The 22,515-nt window shown below is 39.4% G+C and overlaps 3 protein-coding genes across 5 annotated transcripts; 2 read left to right on the top strand and 1 right to left on the bottom strand.

Moving 5' to 3' along the window:
• The first annotated feature begins 1,442 nt into the window (after positions 1 to 1,442).
• On the top strand, positions 1,443 to 7,676 carry si:dkey-21c1.4 (uncharacterized). The gene is made up of 5 exons (XM_007259304.4): positions 1,443 to 1,801; positions 4,811 to 5,902; positions 6,403 to 6,513; positions 7,161 to 7,277; positions 7,376 to 7,676. The coding sequence occupies exons 1-5, from the start codon at positions 1,792 to 1,794 to the stop codon at positions 7,402 to 7,404; spliced, it is 1,359 nt and encodes a 452-aa protein (XP_007259366.3). The 5' UTR covers positions 1,443 to 1,791; the 3' UTR covers positions 7,405 to 7,676.
• Positions 7,677 to 7,990: 314 nt separating this feature from the next.
• bicral (BICRA like chromatin remodeling complex associated protein) lies at positions 7,991 to 18,516 on the bottom strand. 3 transcript variants are annotated; one of them, XM_007259305.4, is made up of 11 exons: positions 18,292 to 18,515; positions 14,318 to 14,363; positions 14,090 to 14,138; positions 13,848 to 13,913; positions 12,351 to 13,757; positions 12,180 to 12,240; positions 12,011 to 12,101; positions 11,731 to 11,876; positions 11,550 to 11,644; positions 11,309 to 11,411; positions 7,991 to 10,892 (listed from the first exon to the last, which is right to left on the bottom strand). In XM_007259305.4, exons 1-11 carry the CDS (start codon positions 18,380 to 18,382, stop codon positions 10,414 to 10,416), a joined length of 2,634 nt encoding a protein of 877 aa, XP_007259367.3. In that variant the 5' UTR covers positions 18,383 to 18,515; the 3' UTR covers positions 7,991 to 10,413. The 3 variants fall into 3 exon arrangements, with proteins under 3 accessions (XP_007259367.3, XP_007259368.3, XP_049320542.1); XM_007259306.4 differs by lacking the exon at positions 18,292 to 18,515 and adding an exon at positions 18,011 to 18,246; XM_049464585.1 differs by lacking the exon at positions 13,848 to 13,913 and having other exon boundaries at positions 18,292 to 18,516.
• A 1,883-nt stretch (positions 18,517 to 20,399) lies between these two features.
• On the top strand, positions 20,400 to 22,478 carry tbcc (tubulin folding cofactor C). The gene has a single exon (XM_007259307.4). The coding sequence runs from the start codon at positions 20,529 to 20,531 to the stop codon at positions 21,651 to 21,653; it is 1,125 nt and encodes a 374-aa protein (XP_007259369.2). The 5' UTR covers positions 20,400 to 20,528; the 3' UTR covers positions 21,654 to 22,478.
• The last annotated feature ends 37 nt before the right edge of the window (positions 22,479 to 22,515 follow it).

Genomic DNA, 22,515 nt, shown 5'->3' on the forward strand with positions numbered 1-22,515 from the left:
TTGGTGGATGGAGCGAGACATGATGTCCCAGATGTGCTCAATCGGATTCAGGTCTGGGGAACGGGCGGGCCAGTCCATAGCTTCAATGCCTTCATCTTGCAGGAACTGCTGACACACTCCAGCCACATGAGGTCTAGCATTGTCCTGCATTAGGAGGAACCCAGGGCCAACCGCACCAGCATATGGTCTCACAAGGGGTCTGAGGATCTCATCTCGGTACCTAATGGCAGTCAGGCTACCTGGCTGTGCGGCCCTCCAAAGAAATGCCACCCCACACCATTACTGACCCACTGCCAAACCGGTCATGCTGAAGGATGTTGCAGGCAGCAGACCGCTCTCCACGGCGTCTCCAGACTCTGTCACGTCTGTCATGTGCTCAGTGTGAACCTGCTTTCATCTGTGAAGAGCACAAGGCGCCAGTGGCGAATTTGCCAATCCTGGTGTTCTCTGGCAAATGCCAAGCGTCCTGCACGGTGTTGGGCTGTGAGCACAACCCCCATCTGTGGACGTCGGGCCCTCATACCATCCTCATGGAGTCGGTTTCTAACCGTTTGTGCAGACACATGCACATTTGTGGCCTGCTGGAGGTCATTTTGCAGGGCTCTGGCAGTGCTCCTCCTGTTCCTTCTTGCACAAAGGCGGAGGTAGCGGTCCTGCTGCTGGGTTGTTGCCCTCCTACGGCCTCCTCCACGTCTCCTGGGGTACTGGCCTGTCCCCTGGTAGCGCCTCCAGCCTCTGGACACTACGCTGACAGACACAGCAAACCTTCTTGCCACAGCTCGCATTGATGTGCCATCCTGGATGAGCTGCACTACCTGAGCCACTTGTGGGGGTTGTAGAGTCCGTCTCATGCTACCACGAGTGTGAAAGCACCACCAACATTCAAAACTGACCAAAACATCAGCCAGACAGCATAGGTTCTGAGAAGTGGTCTGTGGTCCCCACCTGCAGAACCACTCCTTTATTGAGTGTGTCTTGCTAATTGCCAATAATTTCCACCTGTTGTCTATTCCATTTGCACAACAGCAGGTGAAATTGATTGTCAATCAGTGTTGCTTCCTAAGTGGACAGTTTAATTTCACAGAAGTTTGATTTACTTGGAGTTATATTGTGTTATTTGAGTGTTCCCTTTATTTTTTTGAGCAGTGTATATATATATATATATATATATATATATATATATATATATATATATATATATATATATATTAAATAACGTTCACATTTATTGTACACCATTTTAGATAAAAAAATACGTATTTTATACTAAAATACGTATTTTATACTAAAACATTATATTGTATCAAACGATCAAACATTTATAATCTATGATTTTGATCAGTTGCTCCATATGAACCCATTCATTTTGAGTCATGAGTTGGTGATCTCTTCTCTACAGACTCTCTGGTTTCAGCTTAGATCTAGCGAATGACGTAACGATATCAGACGCAGATATTATTTAATAAGCGTAACCAGCTCGCCTCGTGCTGCCATATTTAACTATAATGCTTACATACAGAAATCAGTGTATTTAAAGCCGGATTTCACACAAAAATATAACCTTACCTATTTATACTCAGGCACTGACTTTACAACCAAACGGGCCCTTCAAAGAAAACACACACACACACACACACACACGAGTTCAGCTCGTGCAGACATGCTGTATTTTAACTAGTGCTGTATTTTAATTCCGGGGCTGAATGCTCTCGCTATTTGTTATTTATCACATCACAGTCATTAAGAGTCTGAACTGACTGCAGCTGAGAATCTAGAGAAGATCTTTTGAAGATGAATTTAGGTGAGTAACTGTCCCAGGGGTCATATCAGGAGTATTTAACTTTACAGACTAGAGCAGGGGCTTCTTCTGGTTTCTATTTCTAAACAAAACTATATTTCTTATTGTACATTATATTTTTATAATATTTAAGCACATTATATATGCTTTAATTAACAGAAAAAATTGGACCTTGTATTCCATACAGATTTTATAGGGATGTTTTAACTTTAAAGACTAGTATTATACATGCCCATATATTTATTTTAATTCTTACTCTGACATACCAAAAAACTTATCAACCCCATATAACCCCTTATTTATTATCCAGTTCTTTCCTAATTAAATAATTATAGTTTTATAGTTTTGTTTTCAATACAATACATATATACAGCTCTGGAAAAAAAATAAGAGACCACTCAAAAATTATGAGTTTCTTTGATTTTACTAAATTGAAAACCTCAGGAATACAGGTGCTGGTCAACGAATTAGAATAATTTGAAATAGTGCAATCATGAAATTCTTTGAATGCATTTTTTGTGCAGAAAGCAAATCAGGTGTTCACCGCACCTGTCCTACTCGTTAGACTAATCACAGAACTCAGCTGAGCTTTCCAAAAGGCCCATTTAGGCCATTTAACTGTGACACTGTTGTTTTATTGAATTAGAATAATGGAGAAACCCTTTCATTGAATTAGAATAATTTTTATTATAATTACAATCATCACTTTCTCAGTATTTTGTGGATGCCCCCTTGGCTTGTATGACTGCCTGAAGTCTCCGCGGCATCGATTTGACCAGCTTGTCGCAAGTTTCCGCACTCACAGCTTCCCAGGCAGTGGCGATGTTCTGCTTCAGTTGGTCCAGCGTAGTAGGCTTTCTGTCGCGAATTTTCCGCTTGACGATGGCCCAAAGGTTTTCAATGACATTGAGGTCAGGCCAAAACTTCAAGCTGTTTTTTAGTGAACCAATCTTTGGTCGACTTTGCCGCATGAGCCGGTGCAAGATCCTGTTGAAATATGGAGTCTTCTTCGCCAAACTGTTCCTCAACAGTCGGAATCAGGAACGTTTCCAGAACATCTTGATATACGGCAGCATTGACAGTCTTCTTGAGGAAGCAGAGTTTCCCTACACCTCGAGTGGACATGCATCCCCAGACCATAACGCTCTGGGGAAACTTGACGGATCTTTTCACGCACTCGTGGTTGTAGGTTTCGCCACCACGTCGGCCAGACACGAGGACCTTGGTCACCGAAGGAGATGCAGAAGCGTGATTCGTCACTGAAGACCACTTTCTGCCAGTCTTCAGCAGTCCACTCGCCGTGTTCTTTGGCCCACTTCAGCCGCTTCTCCATTTGTTTCTTGTTCAGCATCAGTTTTACTGCTGGAACGCGAGATTTGAAGCCGAGTTCGCGCAGACGACGGTAAGTGGTTGATCTGGAGACGTCAGCGCCGGTCTGCTTGTTCCACAAGTCGGTGAGCTCGGAAGTGGACTTGAACCGGTTGCTGACTGCGATCTTTCTCAGTTGCTTGTTGTCGCGAGCAGAAGTTTTTCGGACGCCGGAACAGTTGGTGCGCTTGCTGCAGTTTTTCTTGAGAGCTTTGCAGACGGAAGACTGGCTGATGCCGAGCTGCTCAGCAATTTTAGTTTGGGTCAAGCCTTGTTGGCGAAGGGCTTGAATTTGAGCCACTATTCCGGTTGAGAGGTCGCGCTGCTTACCCATGATTGATTTTACAACTTAGAAATTCTACTCAACCCTGACTTTATACTGCACAGTGAACACTCTTCACAGAAAACAAAAATTCAAGCATTTATTCTAATTCAATGAAACGGTTTCTCCATTATTCCAATTCAATAAAACAACAGTGTCACAGTTAAATGGCCTAAATGGGCCTTTTGGAAAGCTCAGCTGAGCAAATTTTTTCTAGGTAACGAGTTCTGTGATTTAGTCTAACGAGTAGGACAGGTGCGGTGAACACCTGATTTGCTTTCTGCACAAAAAATGCATTCAAAGAATTTCATGATTGCACTATTTCAAATTATTCTAATTCGTTGACCAGCACCTGTATAATCAAGAGGAAGATGAATAATGACAAGCCATCAAACCAAGCTGAACTGCTTGGATTTTTGCACCAGGAGTGGCATAAAGTTATCCAAAAGCAGTGTGTAAGACTGGTGGAGGAGAACATGCCAAGATGCATGTTAATAAAAAACAGGGTTCCACAAAATATTGATTTCTGAAATCTTAAACCTTTATTCTGAAACTGAAATGGTCTCTTATGTTTTCCAGAGCTGTATATAGCAACAGAGGCTGCAGAAGGAGCAAAACACTTGGGAGGAACAAGAGCTCTTGTCAGATAACAGATAAATGGATGTTAAAGTAATTATTTTACATTTATTAGTCTTAATAAAGAAATAATTGCAAATTGTATGGTTATATGGTAGCTAAGCAAATGTTGTGGAGTCCAACAGGGTTACATTTTTGGGCCAATAAAACTGATGGTAAGTACACCAACAGTGTTAGTTTTGGAAATTTGGGTTTACATACAGGATTTAAGGAGTTTTTAAAAGGGAAGTAAGTTTAGTAAAGAGGTTCAGTTTAAAGTTTTACTTCGCTAGATTCATATGTGATTTTTTTTTTAAGTACCTACTAATAAAAGTCTTTGAAACATTTATTCTGCTGTGCTGTTTATGGTTCTGATACAAGCAGATAACAGAACAGCAAACTCTGTCTTTATCCGCTCATTCACACATCAGTAAAGAAATGCAGAACAGAAGAGGAAAGGTAACAGAATCCTTGATTAAATCAGCCTGCACCACAATGTACATTTTTAAAGTACAGTTTAGTATGCTCGGTTTATTTTATAATATCATTTGGTATCAGGCAGAGTAATACTATGTTTGGTATCACTTTATCACTTAAAACATTATTACATTATTAACATATACATTATTAACTTTTGGAAAGTTTTTTTATTATCTTTAATATGATCCAGGTTAATCTGTTCCTTTTCTTCAAATCTTCTCCTACAGAGCTGTGTCCGTTTTGTGGAAAACCATTCAAAAGGCTAAAATCTCACCTTCCTCACTGCAAAATGTCCCCTGGTTCCAAGACCAAAAAAAGCAATACTGGTCCTGAGGAATTACTTACAGCTACTTCTAAAGACACAACTCAGAAACATCATAAAAATAAAGCAAGTCTTTTTAGAGAAAACCTGAAGGAATCTTCCTCCTTAAAACCCCAAGCAAAATCCAACATGAAAGCTGAAAAGGTAAGTGTGGATGAAGACACTCTGGCCAAAGTCCCGTCAGCAGAGAGAAGGGATACAGAAACTGTGAAACCTAAAAGCAAGTGGCTTGCAAAAAGAGAACAAGAGATGATGAAGAGAGCTACACGTTTAACCCAGAAGGAAAACAGATCTACCTCAGACTCTCAGAAGGAGAAGGATAACGGCGTAATATCAGAAACATCAAAAGGCCAAGTCAAAGGAGGACTTCAAATAGAAAGAAAATGTGCCCAAGGCCAAAACCTGAAGAAACCTAAAGGGACCTTCTTGACCTCACAAGTGACCACCACCAAGTTTGACATGAGTGTCTCTGAACTGCTGCACGTTCCAGAAACCGCAGACTCCCAGACTGAGCGAAGCAGGCAAAGACATAATGCAAACGTCTTTGATGAGACACAAAAAAGCCCAAAGGCACAGAGCAAGACTCTAGCTTCGGTTCCAAGAGTAAAAGAAGATTTTAGTTTCTTTCAAACCAAGACCAGTGTGTGGGACCACATTAAACATGGACTTTATGACCGGAGATTAGACAGTGTACCAGCGTTACAGCCCACTGGGACAACACAAGAAGTTTCTGTGCACAGACATCCTACAGAGAAAAAACAGACTGCTGTTACAAAGGCGTCCTCCCCATCCTCAGGGGATTTGTTTGCTTCAAGCCAAACCTCAGTCCAGAAAATTCCTGAGGACCTGTTTACTTCAGTGTTAAAAAACAAGCGTCTCATAGAACCGTCATCTGAGAGGGTTACAGATTATGGTAGACCACCTCATTCAGGAATCTCCTCTAATGACGGTTTATTGACTAAGCATCAATCCTCAAGGCTTCCTCCAGAGAATCCAGGTAGAATATCATATTTATTTTTATGAATAACATTTATCCTTCTATTATACTATAATGCTGGACATCTTAGTTTCTCATTTTTTTTCTTATTGCGTTTTTAATTGCAAAACATCCTATTTCAATTTGGACAATTACTACTGCCATTTTACCAAGAATTTATATAAACCAAACATCCTTAAATTATAAAAGGAAAACTATACATGACTGCTTGGTTGGGAAGGACTATTGAGGTAACCATAAAACACTGAGGGCCACTTCACCAGACAGAGATAAATTGTAATCATCGTAGACTGTATTTTCCTCTCAATAGCTTAATCCCTGTCTGAGAAACTGCTTCTGAGTGACTAACCCCCTGTTTTTGTGTGTGTTGTAGGTTGTTATCAAGTTCAATTTGTCTTTCTCATTTTTATTTGTTTTAAATAATAATAAAATGTTTAAAAAAATTATTATGTATTGCATAATATAATCATATAATAAATTCATGTTCTGTATCCGCACAGATCCTGGGGCAGTTCAGAGACTAGGAGATGTGAGACTTGGTGAGCTTGCTGCCTGGCTTCGCACTCGGACCCCAAAGTCACCAGGAGGGGCAGTGACCATGTTCCACAGAGGTATTTTTATGTGTTTCTAACAGAAACATATACTTTATTTAATTATATACCTGAATACACAGTTGCAATAAAATATTTGGGCACATCGGTCATAATTTGCTACTGTAAATCAAATGTTGCTACCTGAATGTTATTAAAAACCAGTGGATTGATTCAAAAATACAATACAGTTACAAAAAGTACAGTGTCTGCAAAAAAAGCCAAGATCTTTCAGAATTACAAACCTGAATGGGCAAAATCCCATAAAAAAACAAAGTGTTTATAAGCTTTGATAATTGCCAAAGAGGCAGTAACATATTCTAACCAGCAGTGCCCAAATATTTGCATGCTCCTATAAGACATCTATAGGCATTATTTCTTCTCTGGCAATTGGTCATGCATTCTGTTGACAAGTTAGCATCAATCCTGACAATTAAGGATGATCCAGACTCTTCCAATAACTTTGTCACAACTCCTGGGTGCATAGGATCTAAATTCAAAGCGTCCCATATTGAAATCCAGGCTGAATGTGAACCTGAAAGGATTAATAACCAAACCAGATATTATGAGAGAAATGATGAATGCAGCTTTTTTTTCCAATATCTTTAAGTTGCCTTGTTTATATTTATTTATTTTCTGTGTATATGCTCTGTTAAATGTGTGGTCAGGTTGGCAGTGGTATTACAGGAAGTACATTGATGTGCAGAAAGGAGGAATTGGTGGGATTTCGATGCTGATTGCTGGCTACTGTGTGCTGAGTTACATTTGGTCTTACCCTCATCTCAGTAAGTTCAGTTTACAGATCTTTCTTCAGTCTTGAGTTGTTTTTTAGAACACAGGTTGTTTATAATGAGCGTAATATGTGTAATCTGTTGTTTTTCAGAGAAAGAACGATGGAGGAAATATCATTAAAACAAATGAATGCAGATATGATTTTCAGAGTATTTCAACAATCTACTTCAGGGTACTGTTTTTAGATTTTGAAGAAATGCAAAAAGTGACATGTACAAACAGAGTGCATATTTAAACGGTCATTTATTTATAAGAATAAATGAATAAGAATTTTCATTTTTCAACTAACTTTAAAGTAAGCTTGAAAGTATTTTACAGTTTATTATATTCTGTATAACTAACAACTTTATACTTTGGTTGAATTCATGAACTGCATCTTTAGAGTTTGTATGTATTAGAAACCAAAGAATAAAAAATTGATTTTTGTACTTTTTAGTGTCAGAGATTCTTCTTCTGGCTTGTGCTGATTTGAGTGATCCATCAAAATTCTTGACATTTTGGGACATTTTTTGGTTACATGCGAGTGTTTACTGTGAGTTCTAAAACTCTAGGATATTCTAGTCATAGTAACTTACTTCATTAAATGTTTTAGATTATTTTATCCTTACTTAAATGAAAGGTCATGTTAAATAATGCCCTCTCAGAGAAATAATAATGATAAAAACATAGATTTAAAAGTTATGTAAATCAGACACATCAGACAATGTGAGGTACTACTGTATTCCAAATGAATTTAATATTGATTGATCTTTGCTGTAGTGAACAAAAAGAGAGTAATCAAGAGCTGACCATATATTTCAATTTGACAAACGTGGTATAACCAAAATAATAATAAAAAAAAAACTTCCTTTTTGTTTCATTTTTGCATTCTTTTCTTTACAAAAATTATAAATATTTTGTGTTTCACTTTTACATTTTTATATAAAACAAATGTTACAAATAAACTGAATAATGTAGAAAATGAAATGTTCAAAGACTGGGGAACATAACTTCATTTTATAACCAGTGGGTTTTAAGTGAAGGCCACACTCACACAGTAAAATAAAAAATATTTAAATCTGTGTTTTCACATACACTCTCCTAAGGCAAAGAAGCCCTTCAAACAAAAAGGTCTTCAGAGAGAACCCCCTCCACACACACACTTACACACACACATATAAACAACAGCTTAGTTCACGCAATAGTTATACAGATATATAGAACTTATTCTGTCCATTATTTTTGGTTGAACTGCTGGGAAAGACATGGGTGTGTAGTGTTGCTGATGACTAACAAAACAGATGTTCCAGATGCAAACAAGCAACATTTCAGCATTGAACTGCTGGCGTGATCATGTACATATACTTAAATCACCCTTCATCAGATAATATTAAACATTGCGCTGGTCTGACTCTTACCAATAAACTGTCTGATTTAAGCTTAAAGGAATAAAGCCATAATAAAGAATTGCAGTGCAACAAACCACTAAAATGCTAAAAGCCATTGTTTTCCTGTATCAAACTCATGCGGTTAACAGATCCAAACAGTTTGTTGTATTATTTTCTGAAAATACTAAGACTTGACAATTTATGATTTTGCATTATTTTTGAGAATTAATGCAAATATATAAATATACATACAAACCAGATTTCAAATTACGGATTATGGCTTTGCTCTATATTCTTAGGTAACAAAAAAAAAAAAAGGTTGTGGAGACCAAAAAGCCAATCTTTCTCAAACTCCTCTATAAGAGAACTACTGGCTACAGGAAACAGGGCTATCTAAAATAGACAAAATTATGAGCATGTTCAAATGTTAGCTGCTACTGAGACTGAAAACCAGCTGTCACTGAGAGAGCATAGCCTGACCAGCAGGGGACACCATCCACAAGGTAAATTTTGAATGTATTTGACTGTATCTCTCTGTGGGCTCACCCAGTACGGTTCACAATAGAAGTTTAGGAGCTAGGAGTAGCACAGACTAAACAAAATCTTTAAACAAAAGGAAGATTTAAAAAGAAAAAGTAACATTTGTACCCTCAATCTGAGGACTTTAAAGTTTCTCCTGCACAAAACCACTCAGAATGAGCTTATTTATGAGGAGAGAAGGTCACATACCTGTAAGGTACAAAACTAAATGCTAAATAAAAGAAATACACCGGCACTCAATTCCCTTAGCTAGACTGTACAGTTTTGGGTTTCCATCTGATTCACTCATTAGCTAATATCTGAGCCCTTCTAGAACTGAATCAGGAATGTAAAGGCAGGAGAACACACAACTGTATAGTGGCCAAGGTTGAATACCACTGCTTTAAATCAAAGAAACGTGCCTGTATAACCTCTTTTGATTAAAACCTACTGCAACAAGCTATTTATTAGAGGGTGTATAGGCGTAAGTGCAAGAAAGTCCTGCAAAAAAGCTGCTTTTCCAGACACATCTGAAGCCTAGTATTCAACTACAATGACTAAAATACAATGATTATAATTTTCTTGGCTCTTAACTTGTGAATATGGTTAAAAGGTCTCAACTTCAATTGATGCTGGCCAATTGTGGGCTATCTATGGTGTTGCAGGTCTAAAACTAGGTACCTTGTGTGCATCTTAAAAGGATTAAAGTAACTGGCAAATTGTCACTGAGGAACACAATAGCCCCCACCAGCCCACAATGCTAGCTACGCTATGTGAGAATCATATCACATAATGGGATAAGATACAGAAGCCTCTACAGACAGTGGAATAGGCTAATCTGATGCTTGAAAAAGCAGATCTATGAATAGGGCTGTTTAGTATTGTTTAGTAAGAGCTACAGATTTTAGTATCAGTTTGTTTTTCTATAACATTTCAGACATCCCTGCCTCGTAGCATGTGTGCGTACGTGTGTTTGCATTGTAAAACAAGGCTTTCTAACGTGAACATTTCTGGAACGATAGGCACAATATAGCATCACTACCATCAGTCTAATTATTTTCTTCCTTAATTACCACTCCCCTAAATGTACACTTTGTGCACAAACCCTTGTTCTGCTGAAGTGCATTTTCCAATCTCACACATCACTGGATTCAACTCGTACAGTCACTGTGATGGCGTGAAATCTGATCTGTTAAACACACACATACACAAAACAAAAACCAACAAACAGAAAAATATGGCACTAACATTCTAATATGCTGTTGACTGCAGCTTCAAGCACTGAGTCTGTGTCGGCCAACGAGACATGACCATGATCTGAGGACATGGGCTGTTCAGGAGGATAGAGCTGGTCAGAGTGTGAGGGGCTGGGGGATGTGGAGTATGGAGCATGATGAAGGTGTTGGTGGGATTCACTGCTACTGCAGAGAAAGTTATTGGACCGCTTTTTCTTCAAGTCTATGGTGATTTTAATGGAAGTTCCTCCATGTTCCACCTGTTTCCCACCCCCTGGATCCTCAAAAGCCGAGTAGGGTTCTGTCCTATAAGCCGGCTCCATATGTATACTCCTCCCCTCTTCATCACTATCTTCATTAGAGGTCATGTCTTGGCAGGGAGATGTCCCCATTAAACTGGGGAAATCTTCGTTGGGAAGTGAATCTGTAGCCCCTGAGCTTAAAGTCTTCTTTTTAGGACCACAGCAGAAGTCCTCTAGGAAGCCATCTGCAACAAACACACACACACGGTGGACGAAATATTTACTATAGGTTGTGACGTTATATCTTGTGAGTGAGTTTAAGCAATGTCTGATAATGGGTGCATCTGATAATGGGACATTCCTTTTCTGAAGCTGTGAACTTAACATTCCTCAGTCCACAGTGTCATATGTGTACTGCAAATACATCATAGAAGGCTTTATCACACAGAGCGAACAATGCAGTGGTTGGTGATGATTGTGACCAGCAGCTCCTAGCTATAATTGTTCCCATTCAATAAAGGATGCCCCGCATGCATATACTGCAGGTTAGTGCAGAGTTCTTGAACTTCCATGAGATGTGGAAAAATTCATGGGAAAGGACACTAGTTCTGGTCCAATGGCATTTGGCATGTCAGTGTAATTAGTTTAGCTTTGTTTTTACCTGGATCTACAAGTACCGTTCGTTTGTCCTGGGTCAGGGTATTCCTCTCTTCTTGGTTAAAGGTCCTGTCAATCATCACTATTTCTGATGATGGGCTAAACCGCTACAAATTAAATACAAAGATAAAATATTATCATAAGTGGTGCAGCTTTGTAGATGCCTACAGTAATTGTGTGCATTAGGCATTGTGTGTTGACTTTTTTGTTCAGTGTACACAAACAGAGCATTAAGGTAAACCTACCTCTGCCTCCACCATGAGCAAGCGTCTGTATTTGTTCACCATGGCTTGTGTTCTTTTCAGCACTTGTGTAGCAGCTGCCTGAAATTCTTCATCCACTTTAAGTACAAAGAGCATGAAGAGTTTGAATTAAGAACTGTCTCTAAATGTGTTTATATTAAGTTACAATTAAAATATATCATACCTTTGGTGAAATCCTCCTCGCAAGGTGGTGCTCCTTGAAACACGTGATAGGGAAGCAATCTTTCAATGACATCATTCAGTGATGTAAAGGGTGCACGGTCTGGAGACATCACTCCGGTATGATCCCTTCTTAGCTGCTGGAGGATCCTGCAAAATGAGGGAGAAATACATTTCTAGGCAAGGATCCCTGACTGTTAACACCTGTTAAGACAAGTATTATATAAGGAATGTATAAGCCAAATGGAAACATTAAGTAAATTTTAATCTACTGGGTTACGCACATTCCTCCTCTAGTGAGCTGCTGAGTTGCAGGTCTCTTCGGAGTGGATGTAAGGACAGAATCCTGGTTAGCAGGAGTTAGCGTTTTCACACCTGTGAATTTTAATAGCATTAATATTAGTTCACCATTTAAAATTGATTGTGCAAAAAAAAAAAAAAATTGAGTCTTACCTTTGGTACCAAGAAGATTAACCAGCTGTGTCTGCCCTGCCCGTGTTGATAATGTTGAGTCCTAGAAAATGTTATAAAAAAAAATTATGTTTAGTGATACCACACGTTTTTTGTACAGAATAGGAATGACAAAAGTTATGGAGGAATTTTATAAAAACATTAACATCTTGCCTGGTTGAGGGGCACCTGCTGTTTTTCACACTGCAGCTCTTGACCGGCAACATTTATAGAGTTTGTGGTGTTCTGGGCCACAGGTACTAAAAGCCGTGGTCCTGTGTTGACAGATAGCTGCTGGTGTGCCTGAAATGCCTGGGCCCCAGGGTTAACCATGGTAAGACGGCTTGGGCCCTGGGATGTCTGTAAAGCTGCTGGACTGGGCGATGCTTTGGCAGTCCACACTTTGCCTGCGACACCTGGCCTTTGGGAGACCTGCACTACAGCTGTGGGAGAGGCTTGCCCTATCTGACTTGCATTAACCATTCCTTGGTTCACTAGAAGTTGTCCCCCAGCTGCAAAATTCTGCCCAGAAATTATCTGTACTGCAGCATTCTGGTTGGTCAAGATGGAGTAGGTAGTAGTGCTAGTTAAAGATGGGTCACCTACTTGTGTGTTTGTTTGAAGAACCTGGCCATTCACTGCCTGGAAGCCAGGGACAGTGTTGCCAGTGCTGAGTGCCAGGGAACTGGGTAGTAAAAACTGCCCCTGAGTCTGTGGTTGTCCTTGCTGTCCTAGTGGAGAATGCACTACAATGCTGGTGCCTTGACTTACTACTTTCAATTGTTGGGATGTCTGAGGAGACCCATTGGCCGTGTATGCGATATTGGCTGGATTTGCAGTAGCAGTAGTGCTGTTGGGCTGGATTCCTATGTTAGTGATATTATAAACAGCTTGTCCACCTGTCTGAAGGGGCTTGGGCTGAATGGGCCTTACAAATGTCTGTGGTGCAGGGCCCCTTTGAATGATAATATTTTGCAACGGTATTGCACCTTTATTGAAGGGAACTGACACCTGTCCAGGTGCAGAAGGGCCGAAAGCTGCACCGTGACCAGTACTGTTCGTCATTGCATTTGTTCCAGGCCTCAAAAGGATTTGAGGTCGCTCTAGGCTGTTAATAGTCATCATAGATGGAGCACCTCCATTAAATGAACCCACTAACTGAATATGTCCTGCTGGTCCGTTTGCCAGTGGCAACTGGGGAACTTGTTGGATAAAAGCCTGAGGTTGTGCCCCAGCAAGGGGCAATGGGGCCATTACTCCAGCTCCTGTAACACCACCAAATCCCCCAGAGACCAGCTGTTGAGGGTAGGTGGTAGTGACAGGGGCCATAGTGGGCTGGGAGTCCAACAAGGCCTCTTGAGCCAATGTCTGCTCTGTAATATCTGCCTCCAGCAATGACTTCTGAAGAATGTCAAATGGTTGGTCCTCTCCACCAAGATCAAGATCACTGGGGGATACATCTCCCTCAAGTTCATCTTCAATGAACTGAAGACTGCTGGACAGCTGAAGTCCAGCTCCACCACTCTCACCAAACTCTTCCAGGTGGCCGTGCCCATCTTTAAGCCCATCGTCTGAGCCGCCCTGTACAAGAAAGTCAAAGGCAACTATATTTTAGTGATACTTATTGTGGAACTAATTGATTATCTGAGCACAAACATAAAACATACTCACTGTATCATTCGCAAAAAAGGAGCCTGCAGACCCATATGTTGTGTTTGCAAGGTCATCCTCGTCTAACTAAAAATAAAATCACCAGATTCCAAACTTTAAAAAACAGTTACTACACAAAAAATCCCAGACTTCTTATATCATTAAATCATGAAGGTGAATTAAAGTAATCTGAATATTTTAATAATAATAAAAAAAAACAATTTACAGCATCACAGGATTAACAACAATTCTTACAAACTTACCGATTTATTACTGGAGCCATGAAGACAGTCATTCAAATCAGGCACATTTCTGCATAAATAAAAAAATAATAAATATGCAAGTCACGATAAGTATATTTTTAGTATAATTGTTGTTAATGCTCTACATATTCTGCACTTCAGCATTATGTTTATGTTACTAAAGATATGTGCAAAAATATATCTTGAAATTATAGATTAAAGCATTAGGACTTCAATAATGCACCTCACCCTATAAAATCCAGAAGATGGCGATCGTCTTCATCATCCATGACACCTGCGGTCAAAAAATAGCACATTTACAAATTCAATAAATGACAATAAATAAAATATATAAATATCTTTTTTATATAAATATTTATATACAACCAAAAAAAAAGTATCTCTTAAGGGTACCCTGATGAAAAAAATGCATGGCCAGCTTAAGCTGATAGTTTAGCCTGCCTACAACCATAATCAGCCTCACCAAGCTAGTTGCTCAGCAAGACCAGCAAGAACAAGCTGGTAAACAAGCTTGAACCAAATGGTTCACCAGCATGACCAGCAAAACCATGATGGCTGACCAGCATGAGCAGCAAGATCATGCTGGTTAATCAGTGTGGCTAAGCATGACCAAAATCAAATGCACCATACATTAAGCTTATCAGAAACTTTTTACCTAACTATCTAGTTTACCAGCTTAGGGTTTGTTTTGGCTTGAATGACCAACTTAAGCATCAAAGACCAGCACAGACCATCAGAAGCTGGTATAGAGCTGTTTTTTCACAGACCACTAGAAGCTGGTATAGAGCTGTTTTTTCAGCAGGGATCAAGCTTGAGAAAGTAATTTGATTTCAAGAAGTATGATTGGCATCATCAATAAATGTGTATTTTCTGGTCTATTTTCATATATAAGGCGCACCGGATAATAAAAGTTGCATTAAGCTACAATAGTAAAAATGCCTTTATGGAAGTGACCATGTTTCCCTTCTAATGGGGAAGCTGGGGGAAGCAATTAAGTAATCAAAAAATAAAAAAATAAACTGTTTATTTGGGTGAGTATAGTTCTTCTGTTTATTTACGGTAAGCTTACATTTCCAATAATTTACATTTAGGTGAGTTTAGCATTAGCCACTAACCGCAATGCTAGAGGGATGTAAATGCCGCTCAATAGCGCTAGACTGAGGAACCCAGAGTGTTTCGGTAACCCAGGGTGCCATCTGCTAGTGCTTTGTTTCAAGTAGCTTGATTTAACACAGCAAACACCCAGACTACAGTCCAATATACTCAACTTAATGACGAAAGAGCTAGTGCTTTAGTTTTCTCAGCCTTAGTGCTGGAGAAACTTCACTGAAAACTCACCCTTATAACTCTGTACTTTAGTGGAGGGGCGTTACTGCTTCTTAATACCTGACTGGTAGAATTCATAGATAAGGCGCACAAGATTATATATTCACACTGTCTTTTTTGGGGGAAATTAAATGATTTAATGATTTTACAGTCCGAAAAAAAAAAACACTGTAATAAGTATTATATTTGACAGTTAAGAATAAAGAGTGATGTATGGGCAAGGCCTAACTATGTTATGATAGATAGATAGATAGATAGATAGATAGATAGATAGATAGATAGATAGATAGATAGATAGATAGATAGATAGATAGATATAGATAGATAGATAGATAGATAGATAGATACTTTATTTATCCCGAATGAAATTTATGTGCTAGGAAACCATTAATGGAAAAACTGAGTGAAACAGGGGCTCTATATGCACATAGAATATGTAAAATAATGTTTAAACTCTAAGTTAGTGCGGTAAGTTTTGGCAGGAATTGTATTGTAAAAGATCACAGAATCAGAACCATTACCTTTTACATTTCAAATTGCATTACAGATATATTGAGGCATTTTAAATGAAACTAGCTTGATATTTAAAAGCATATTAACGAGTATCTGTAGTGGGGCAGTGTTTATTTTAGCATTACAGCCACATGTCAGACACAATACACGGAATCGCCATGCTGGGTGTAAAATGGCGACTGGGAGCTAAAACTGCGCCACTCTGTTAGTCACAGGCACAGCACAGAGAGCAGCACAGCACACACAGACAGCTCACACACAAGAACAAGAAACAACCACAGCATTATATATGTACTGCATTCTGGGGCTAAAGTAACGTAGGCTATACTTGCACATAACTAAACGACTTTCACACCCTTCACAAAAAAGGACATAGCTACATAAAGGCATATTTGACAAGGGGCAGGCGTGGGGGATGGGCAAGACCTGCATGGCCATTATTTGTGATTCGAACACGAGTTTAGGAGGCTGATTTAAGTTAATTGTGGGACGAAAACATGATTGTGACAGTACTTATCGATCAATACTCAGTCTCGCCGACTGAGAATCGACTGATTATGTCGCAAATGTGTTTTCATGTTGATGCAGTTAACCAAGCTAATACATGATTTAACTATTAATTAATGTTTAATGCATCACTATTAGTATTGATGTACACAGCAAACATCTAGCATCAGCAAGCTTCTATCTATGACAAAGTGAAAAAACCCTGATGGGGATTATTAAAAGCCTAGTCTTAGACTAGTTAGCTAAGTTACATTTTTTGTTTCAGTCTAAAATCTCCACTCAAAATGTCAAAATGCTGTAGTTACAGTCCAAAATTAGGCTTAATAATAATCCTTGTTTATAGGAAACTGGCCATATATTGTGTAATGGACTGAATGTTTTGTAGCTAAAAACAAGCTCAGGTTTTTGTCTGTTTTTTGGATCACCTCAGCACAGAAAAAGGGAGAGTGAAGCTTCCGGAAACAAGAGTTTTTGCTAGACTAGTATAGTTAACTAGTAACCTAACTAGTTTTCTGCATTTTGGCAGAATATAAAACCCCATACTGGCTGATCACAGCGTAAAAAACTAATATATGATGTAGGCTAGCTGACCCTAGCCAGCTAACCTAGGTTAGCTAGCTAAAAAAAAATCATTCTTCGTGTTGAAATGCTAGCTAATGTCAAAGCAGTGAGTCAGTCGTGCATAAATATGACTAGCTAGCAAGCTTTAGCCAGTGCCAGTTATAAGCTAGCTTACTTTACTGGCCAAATAAGGGAGGAGAAATGTGTCTTTCCCTTCCTCTCTGAAAGACTAGCAAAAGGTTAGCCGTGCGCTTCGATTGTTGAGGCAGGGGGGCGGAAAGGAGACGCAGCAAAAACCATCGACCCTCCATGTACAGTCTAATTTAAACCGAGCCCGAGAGAGGAGTGTTCATTGAGAAGGAGCAGCAGCTTTAGCTAGGTAGACTGGACGAGCTCTGAAAGAGGGGCGGCTTGATACTAGGTTACTTTATATAAAAAATAAAGGCTTTGTTGTTGTGGTTGGTTTAGCTAGCTAATGCTAGCTAACGTTAAGTTAGTTCCTATTTCTCTGAGCTCTGGTGTAGCTAAAAAATGGATTAAAACGAGCTAAAATCAGCAGGTTTCTTTTTTTTTTTTAGTTAAAAAGGGGAGTAAATAGAGAAGCTAAGTTACGAACCAGCAACTGTAGGTAGCTAGATTTTGTAGGTTACCCTAGCTAACCTAGTTGCGACGATTCCTCGCCACCAAGGCGGACATGGAGGACAAAAGGCTCGGCTCTCGTGTGACTAGCAGCCGTTCAGGAGGCAGATGCGACCTGGCAGCTCTAAACAGCCGCGGTCTGCGGGAGGACAGCAGATCAGCAGAACACTTGGAGCATTTTAAAGCCTCCAGTGACCTTTTCCTCCTCTTCGTCTGCTATGAACGGTGGTTAGCTAGCTTGCTACAAGGACGTTTCCCCCAGAAACAGGTCGAAAACGTCGAACAAACACAAACGATTAAAACCGGTGTCGAAGCATAAATATTTATTTCGATTTGCATAACATAAAGACGACTGAAAAACAGGCAAACCCTTACTCCTGTCTCACTCCTCTTGAAACTCAATATCTCCATTTGGCAACTTTTAATTTGCTCCCCCTCCTTCTTCTTCTCCTCCTCCTCCTTCTTCTTCTTCTCCCTCTCCCACTCATATATATATATTTCTCTCACTGTCCCTCGCTCTGTTTCAGATAGCTACATTTTCCTCTTCACGCTCTCGCTCTCTTCCCTCCCCGAAGGAAGGGGAGGAAGGAGGTTGTGTGTGTTTTTTCCTTGAAATTTTTATCACAAAATTATAATACACTCAAAGGGAAACTCACCGTCATGAAAAAGCAGTGCCTTGTCAACGGGGTTTCCTCGCCATCTCTGCACGGGCCGGCGGAGCAGTGCCGCTCCAGCAGAAGGCAGCATCTGCAGCCCAAGGGAAACCACCACCGACTGTAGTGCATTATTACAGGCGACCCTCTCAGGAGCAGAGCAGCACCTCGGACACACAGCCAGGCACAGCAACACATATCCAGCTGTAAACGAGGGCGATTATGACCTTTTAATACACTGTGGAACGCACGGTGCTGTAAATCAGTGTACACAACACACTTTCATAATTGTTGAATTAAAACAAAGTAGCAGGGGGCGGGGTGTTAATTGCGACCACACCCAAAACCACCACTGGCTCTGTAAAACAGAATTGTACATTATTACAGTGGTCATGTTGTATAAGTTTTTATTTATGTTCATGTTTTAAGATGAATCACAAGTTTTTTTTATGTAGAAGGCTTACCAGTAAAAAAAAATAAGAAGTTGAATACACTTTAAAAGGAAACCCATTCCCTTTTTTTTAGATTTTCATAGACAAGTTCTTCTTTACTGTAAGTTAATACAAATTGTTTATAAACACAGTCTACATCCCAAAATATTCGATTATAATAACAACAATCTGCTATTTACAAAACAAAATGTACATTTAATATTAAAGATATTGAAGCTATACAGAAACACATGCCACATGACAGATTTGCTAACTCTTGGTTGGGTTTAGGTCAGGGGATTGTAAAGCCCAAACACTTTTTTTGTTTACTACATAAATCCAAATGTGTCCCTTAATTATTTTCATGTCTTTAACATTAATCTACACCGTAGAAAATAAATTCAATCAAGAATAAAGAATGGTTAAAATGGTAGTTACTCAGTTGGTATTTTGATAGGAATACAATGAAATATGAAGTATTTCTGGTTGGTTCTATTGCTCAACTGTATGATAAGATAATCTGTTACACCATTGCTATTTTTAAAATTGCCATAACAATTGTCATAGGTTTTTTGTTTCCTGAAAAACTTGAAAAATTTAGTTAGGCAAATAATTTTAGGAAGGACACCAATGTATGTAGCTTCTGTCATACTAATAGTAATATCAAACTCATTTCACCATCTGTTTTGCCTGTGTACGCCTCTCATCCCTTGATTTCCAAATGAACCAATTGGTTTTATATAATATTCTAATTTTCTGGGACACTGATTTTTGAATTTTCCAAATCATTAGCCATAATCATCAACAATAAAAGAAATAAACGCTTAAATAGATCACTCTGTGTGTAATACATCTATATAATATATGAGTTTAACATTTTGAACTGGATTACTGAAATAAAGTAGCTTTTCAATTATATTTTACATTTCTGAGATGCACCAGTATATCTCTATCGGGTGCTTGAAGAGTTGTCCCAATTCTTAGGAGGAGGATTTAACCAATTTCCCATTGTAGTAAACTCTGTTGCATTTTATGTTTTTCCATTGTGTAAGGCAACATTTGGACTTCTTTTTAGAAATGGCTTAAAATTAAGAAATACAATCTTATTCATAACTGACATTTCAATTATGCCTAAGATTTATACATTAATAATGCCTATTATGTTTAGATGTGAATTTAATATTGTATATAAGTTATATATAATAAGTAAATATATATATTTTAATTATATTCTATCACATTTTGAGAAGTAGTTTGTGTGAGCAGCCCCTGCCTGTAGGAAACACTATTTACTTCTCCCTTATCTTTTTTTTTTTTCATGTTGTCGTCAGGCTGAGTCACGGGCTTCTGTGGACCAATAAAAACGTCGCTAATATGCGCGAATCTTTTTTGGTCCAATCACTGAAGCGTTTGTTGAGACGCGCTGTTTAGTTCCTGTCGGGTGACATGCTTAAACAGCGCTCCGCCGGTGTTCTGTCGAGTTTTTCTACCCTGTCAAACTATGCTACCCCAGTGTATATTTAAATGTAAAAACAACCAGAAAAGGACCCATATTTAAAAAATGCCTTCGGTTGGATATTTGGAAATCCTAAATCAATATATCAGGAAACAGCTTAGAGTAAATGGGGTGGCTATGACCGTATTTTTTTATTTTTTCACTGCTCACTTATTATTACTTTTATTATTATCAACGGTCATTTACACATTTGTAATACTCAGACATAATAACAGGGGCTCCAGTTGTTTAATGCACCCAAGAAGAACAGAATAAAAAAAAAAAAGAATTCAAATAAAAAAGTGGTTCCGCGCATGCGTACTGCTGTTGAGAAGCACATTTCGATGGATAGCACAACTCGACAGAACACCGGCAACATGGAGGTTTCCACGGTGGAAGCGGACTCCAGCGAGCCAGTCCGGGTCCCTGAAAGTGTCCTGCGACGGGACCAGGAGAGACAGGAGGAGTTAGAGCGCCGGAGAACCGCAAAGGAGAGCCAGTCTGTCTCTGAGGAGAACGTGGCTTACTTCAGCGCGACTTTCAGCGCGGAGAAGGCCGCTATAGAGGAGCTGATCTCCGGCTGTTCCAGCGCTGAGCAGGGGAAAACCACCACCGCAGTGTTGGAGGAAGCCATCCTTAAAACCCAGCAGCTGCAGAAGTTCCTAAACGACAGCACGATGTTCCTCACGCAGTATGAGCTGAGGCAGGCACAGGCCTCCCTGCAGAAGCTCCAGGCTTCTATCGCAGAGCTGAAGCCTAAGAAGAAGTTTGCTTTCAGGCCTCGTAATGTTGGGAGCGGCTCAAGTCAGCAGCCAGCAGCCACCCCAGTGTCCTCTGGCTGTACAGAGAAACCAGGCACAGGTTCTGGTGGTAGTGGTGGTGCTGCTGTTGCTGTGGTGGATGGTACTGTTAGAGTGGATACTGGACAGTGTGGCTTCTCTAACGCACAAAATGAAGTTTTGATCAGACGCTCAGATGAGATCCAGCAACGTGACGTGCTGCTGTCCCACCTAACCAACTGCAAGGTGAGGCTGTTTGGGTCTCCAAGCACCTTGCACATCAAGAACATCCAAAACTGCCAGATCCTCAGTGGGCCAGTGTCAAGTTCTGTGTTCATTGATGAGTGTTCAGGCAGCATTCTTGGCTTTGCCTGTCAGCAGCTGCGCACTCACAACACCACAGACTCTCAGATTTACCTCCATGTCACTAGCCGAGCCATCATAGAAGACTGTCAAGGAGTCCAGTTTGCTCCATTCAGCTGGACATATGAGGGCATGGACAATGATTTTACAATATCTGGACTGGACCCCAACAGAAACAACTGGTCCCAGGTAGATGACTTCAACTGGCTTGCTGCTGGAATGCCCTCACCCAACTGGAATGTAATTCCAGAGGCTGAGAGGATATCTTCATGGGACACAGCTGAGCCAACTTCATAAAAACTCTTTCTCTGTGTTTGTTGTTCTTCAGACTAAGTGATGCAACCAAATGCTCTTATTCTACTCTTGTAGATCTCTCACTAAATAAATAAAACAACACCTGTTTAATAAAATAACAACGCAGACAGTTATTTCATATTTACAAGTTTACAAATACTTTTCTGCTCGGACCTGAACTGCACTGTCAACAATAATTGCCTGTCTTCACATATGTGCCACTGGAAGCTAAACACTAATACAGATGTTGCACTTCCTACCAGTCATGTCTCCATGATCCTGCATGATTAATATTGAATGAATCCTGACAAACTAATTCAAGGATTCAAGGAGATTTTTGTCATTCGCATCACATGTGGTACATGAGGTGGAACGAAATTGTGATCTCACGATCCAGTTTTACACCCAAAGAGCTGTTATTAATAGATATATAGATAAAAAAAAAGAATACAATAAAAGAAATAGAATATATAATATATACAAAAAAAATAAATAAATAGAGAGTAGAAGGTTCAGCAACATGAAATCCAGAGTGCAAGTATGCTATAGCAGCATGATAATGTGAATTAGAGCAGTGGAGATAAAGTGTCTCAGTGCAAGTAAAGTGACCATGTTCGTAAACAGTAATTTGTCCTTAGTGTCATTGCAGTGTGTTGTTAAGATGCAAAACTGACACATTTCACTTAACTTTGTGGTACAGTGGCTTATGATAAAGTACTTCAGGCTTCATTTCATTTTTTAATTCAGTCAATATAAAGAACATGGGCTGTTACACTTTCATTCTCAGCCAATTGATGCTAAACAAAATAAAATGTTAATTTTCCAAAATGTGACTTGGTTCTTTTTTAAGCATGCAGGGCCTCTC

This window comes from Astyanax mexicanus, chromosome 15, assembly GCF_023375975.1.
Source record: "Astyanax mexicanus isolate ESR-SI-001 chromosome 15, AstMex3_surface, whole genome shotgun sequence".
Classification (NCBI taxonomy): Eukaryota; Metazoa; Chordata; class Actinopteri; order Characiformes; family Acestrorhamphidae; genus Astyanax; species Astyanax mexicanus.

Coding starts and splice junctions, on each gene's coding strand:
- si:dkey-21c1.4 (XM_007259304.4), top strand. Junction 6,514..7,160: donor AGTGACCATGTTCCACAGAG/GTATTTTTATGT, acceptor ATGTGTGGTCAG/GTTGGCAGTGGTATTACAGG. Junction 7,278..7,375: donor TTGGTCTTACCCTCATCTCA/GTAAGTTCAGTT, acceptor GTTGTTTTTCAG/AGAAAGAACGATGGAGGAAA.
- bicral (XM_007259305.4), bottom strand. CDS start 18,382: ATGCTGCCTTCTGCTGGAGCGGCACTGCTCCGCCGGCCCGTGCAGAGA. Junction 13,758..13,847: donor CCTTTTTTGCGAATGATACA/GTGAGTATGTTT, acceptor TTTCTTGTACAG/GGCGGCTCAGACGATGGGCT. Junction 11,877..12,010: donor CAGCTCACTAGAGGAGGAAT/GTGCGTAACCCA, acceptor CTCATTTTGCAG/GATCCTCCAGCAGCTAAGAA.
- tbcc (XM_007259307.4), top strand. CDS start 20,529: ATGCGTACTGCTGTTGAGAAGCACATTTCGATGGATAGCACAACTCGA.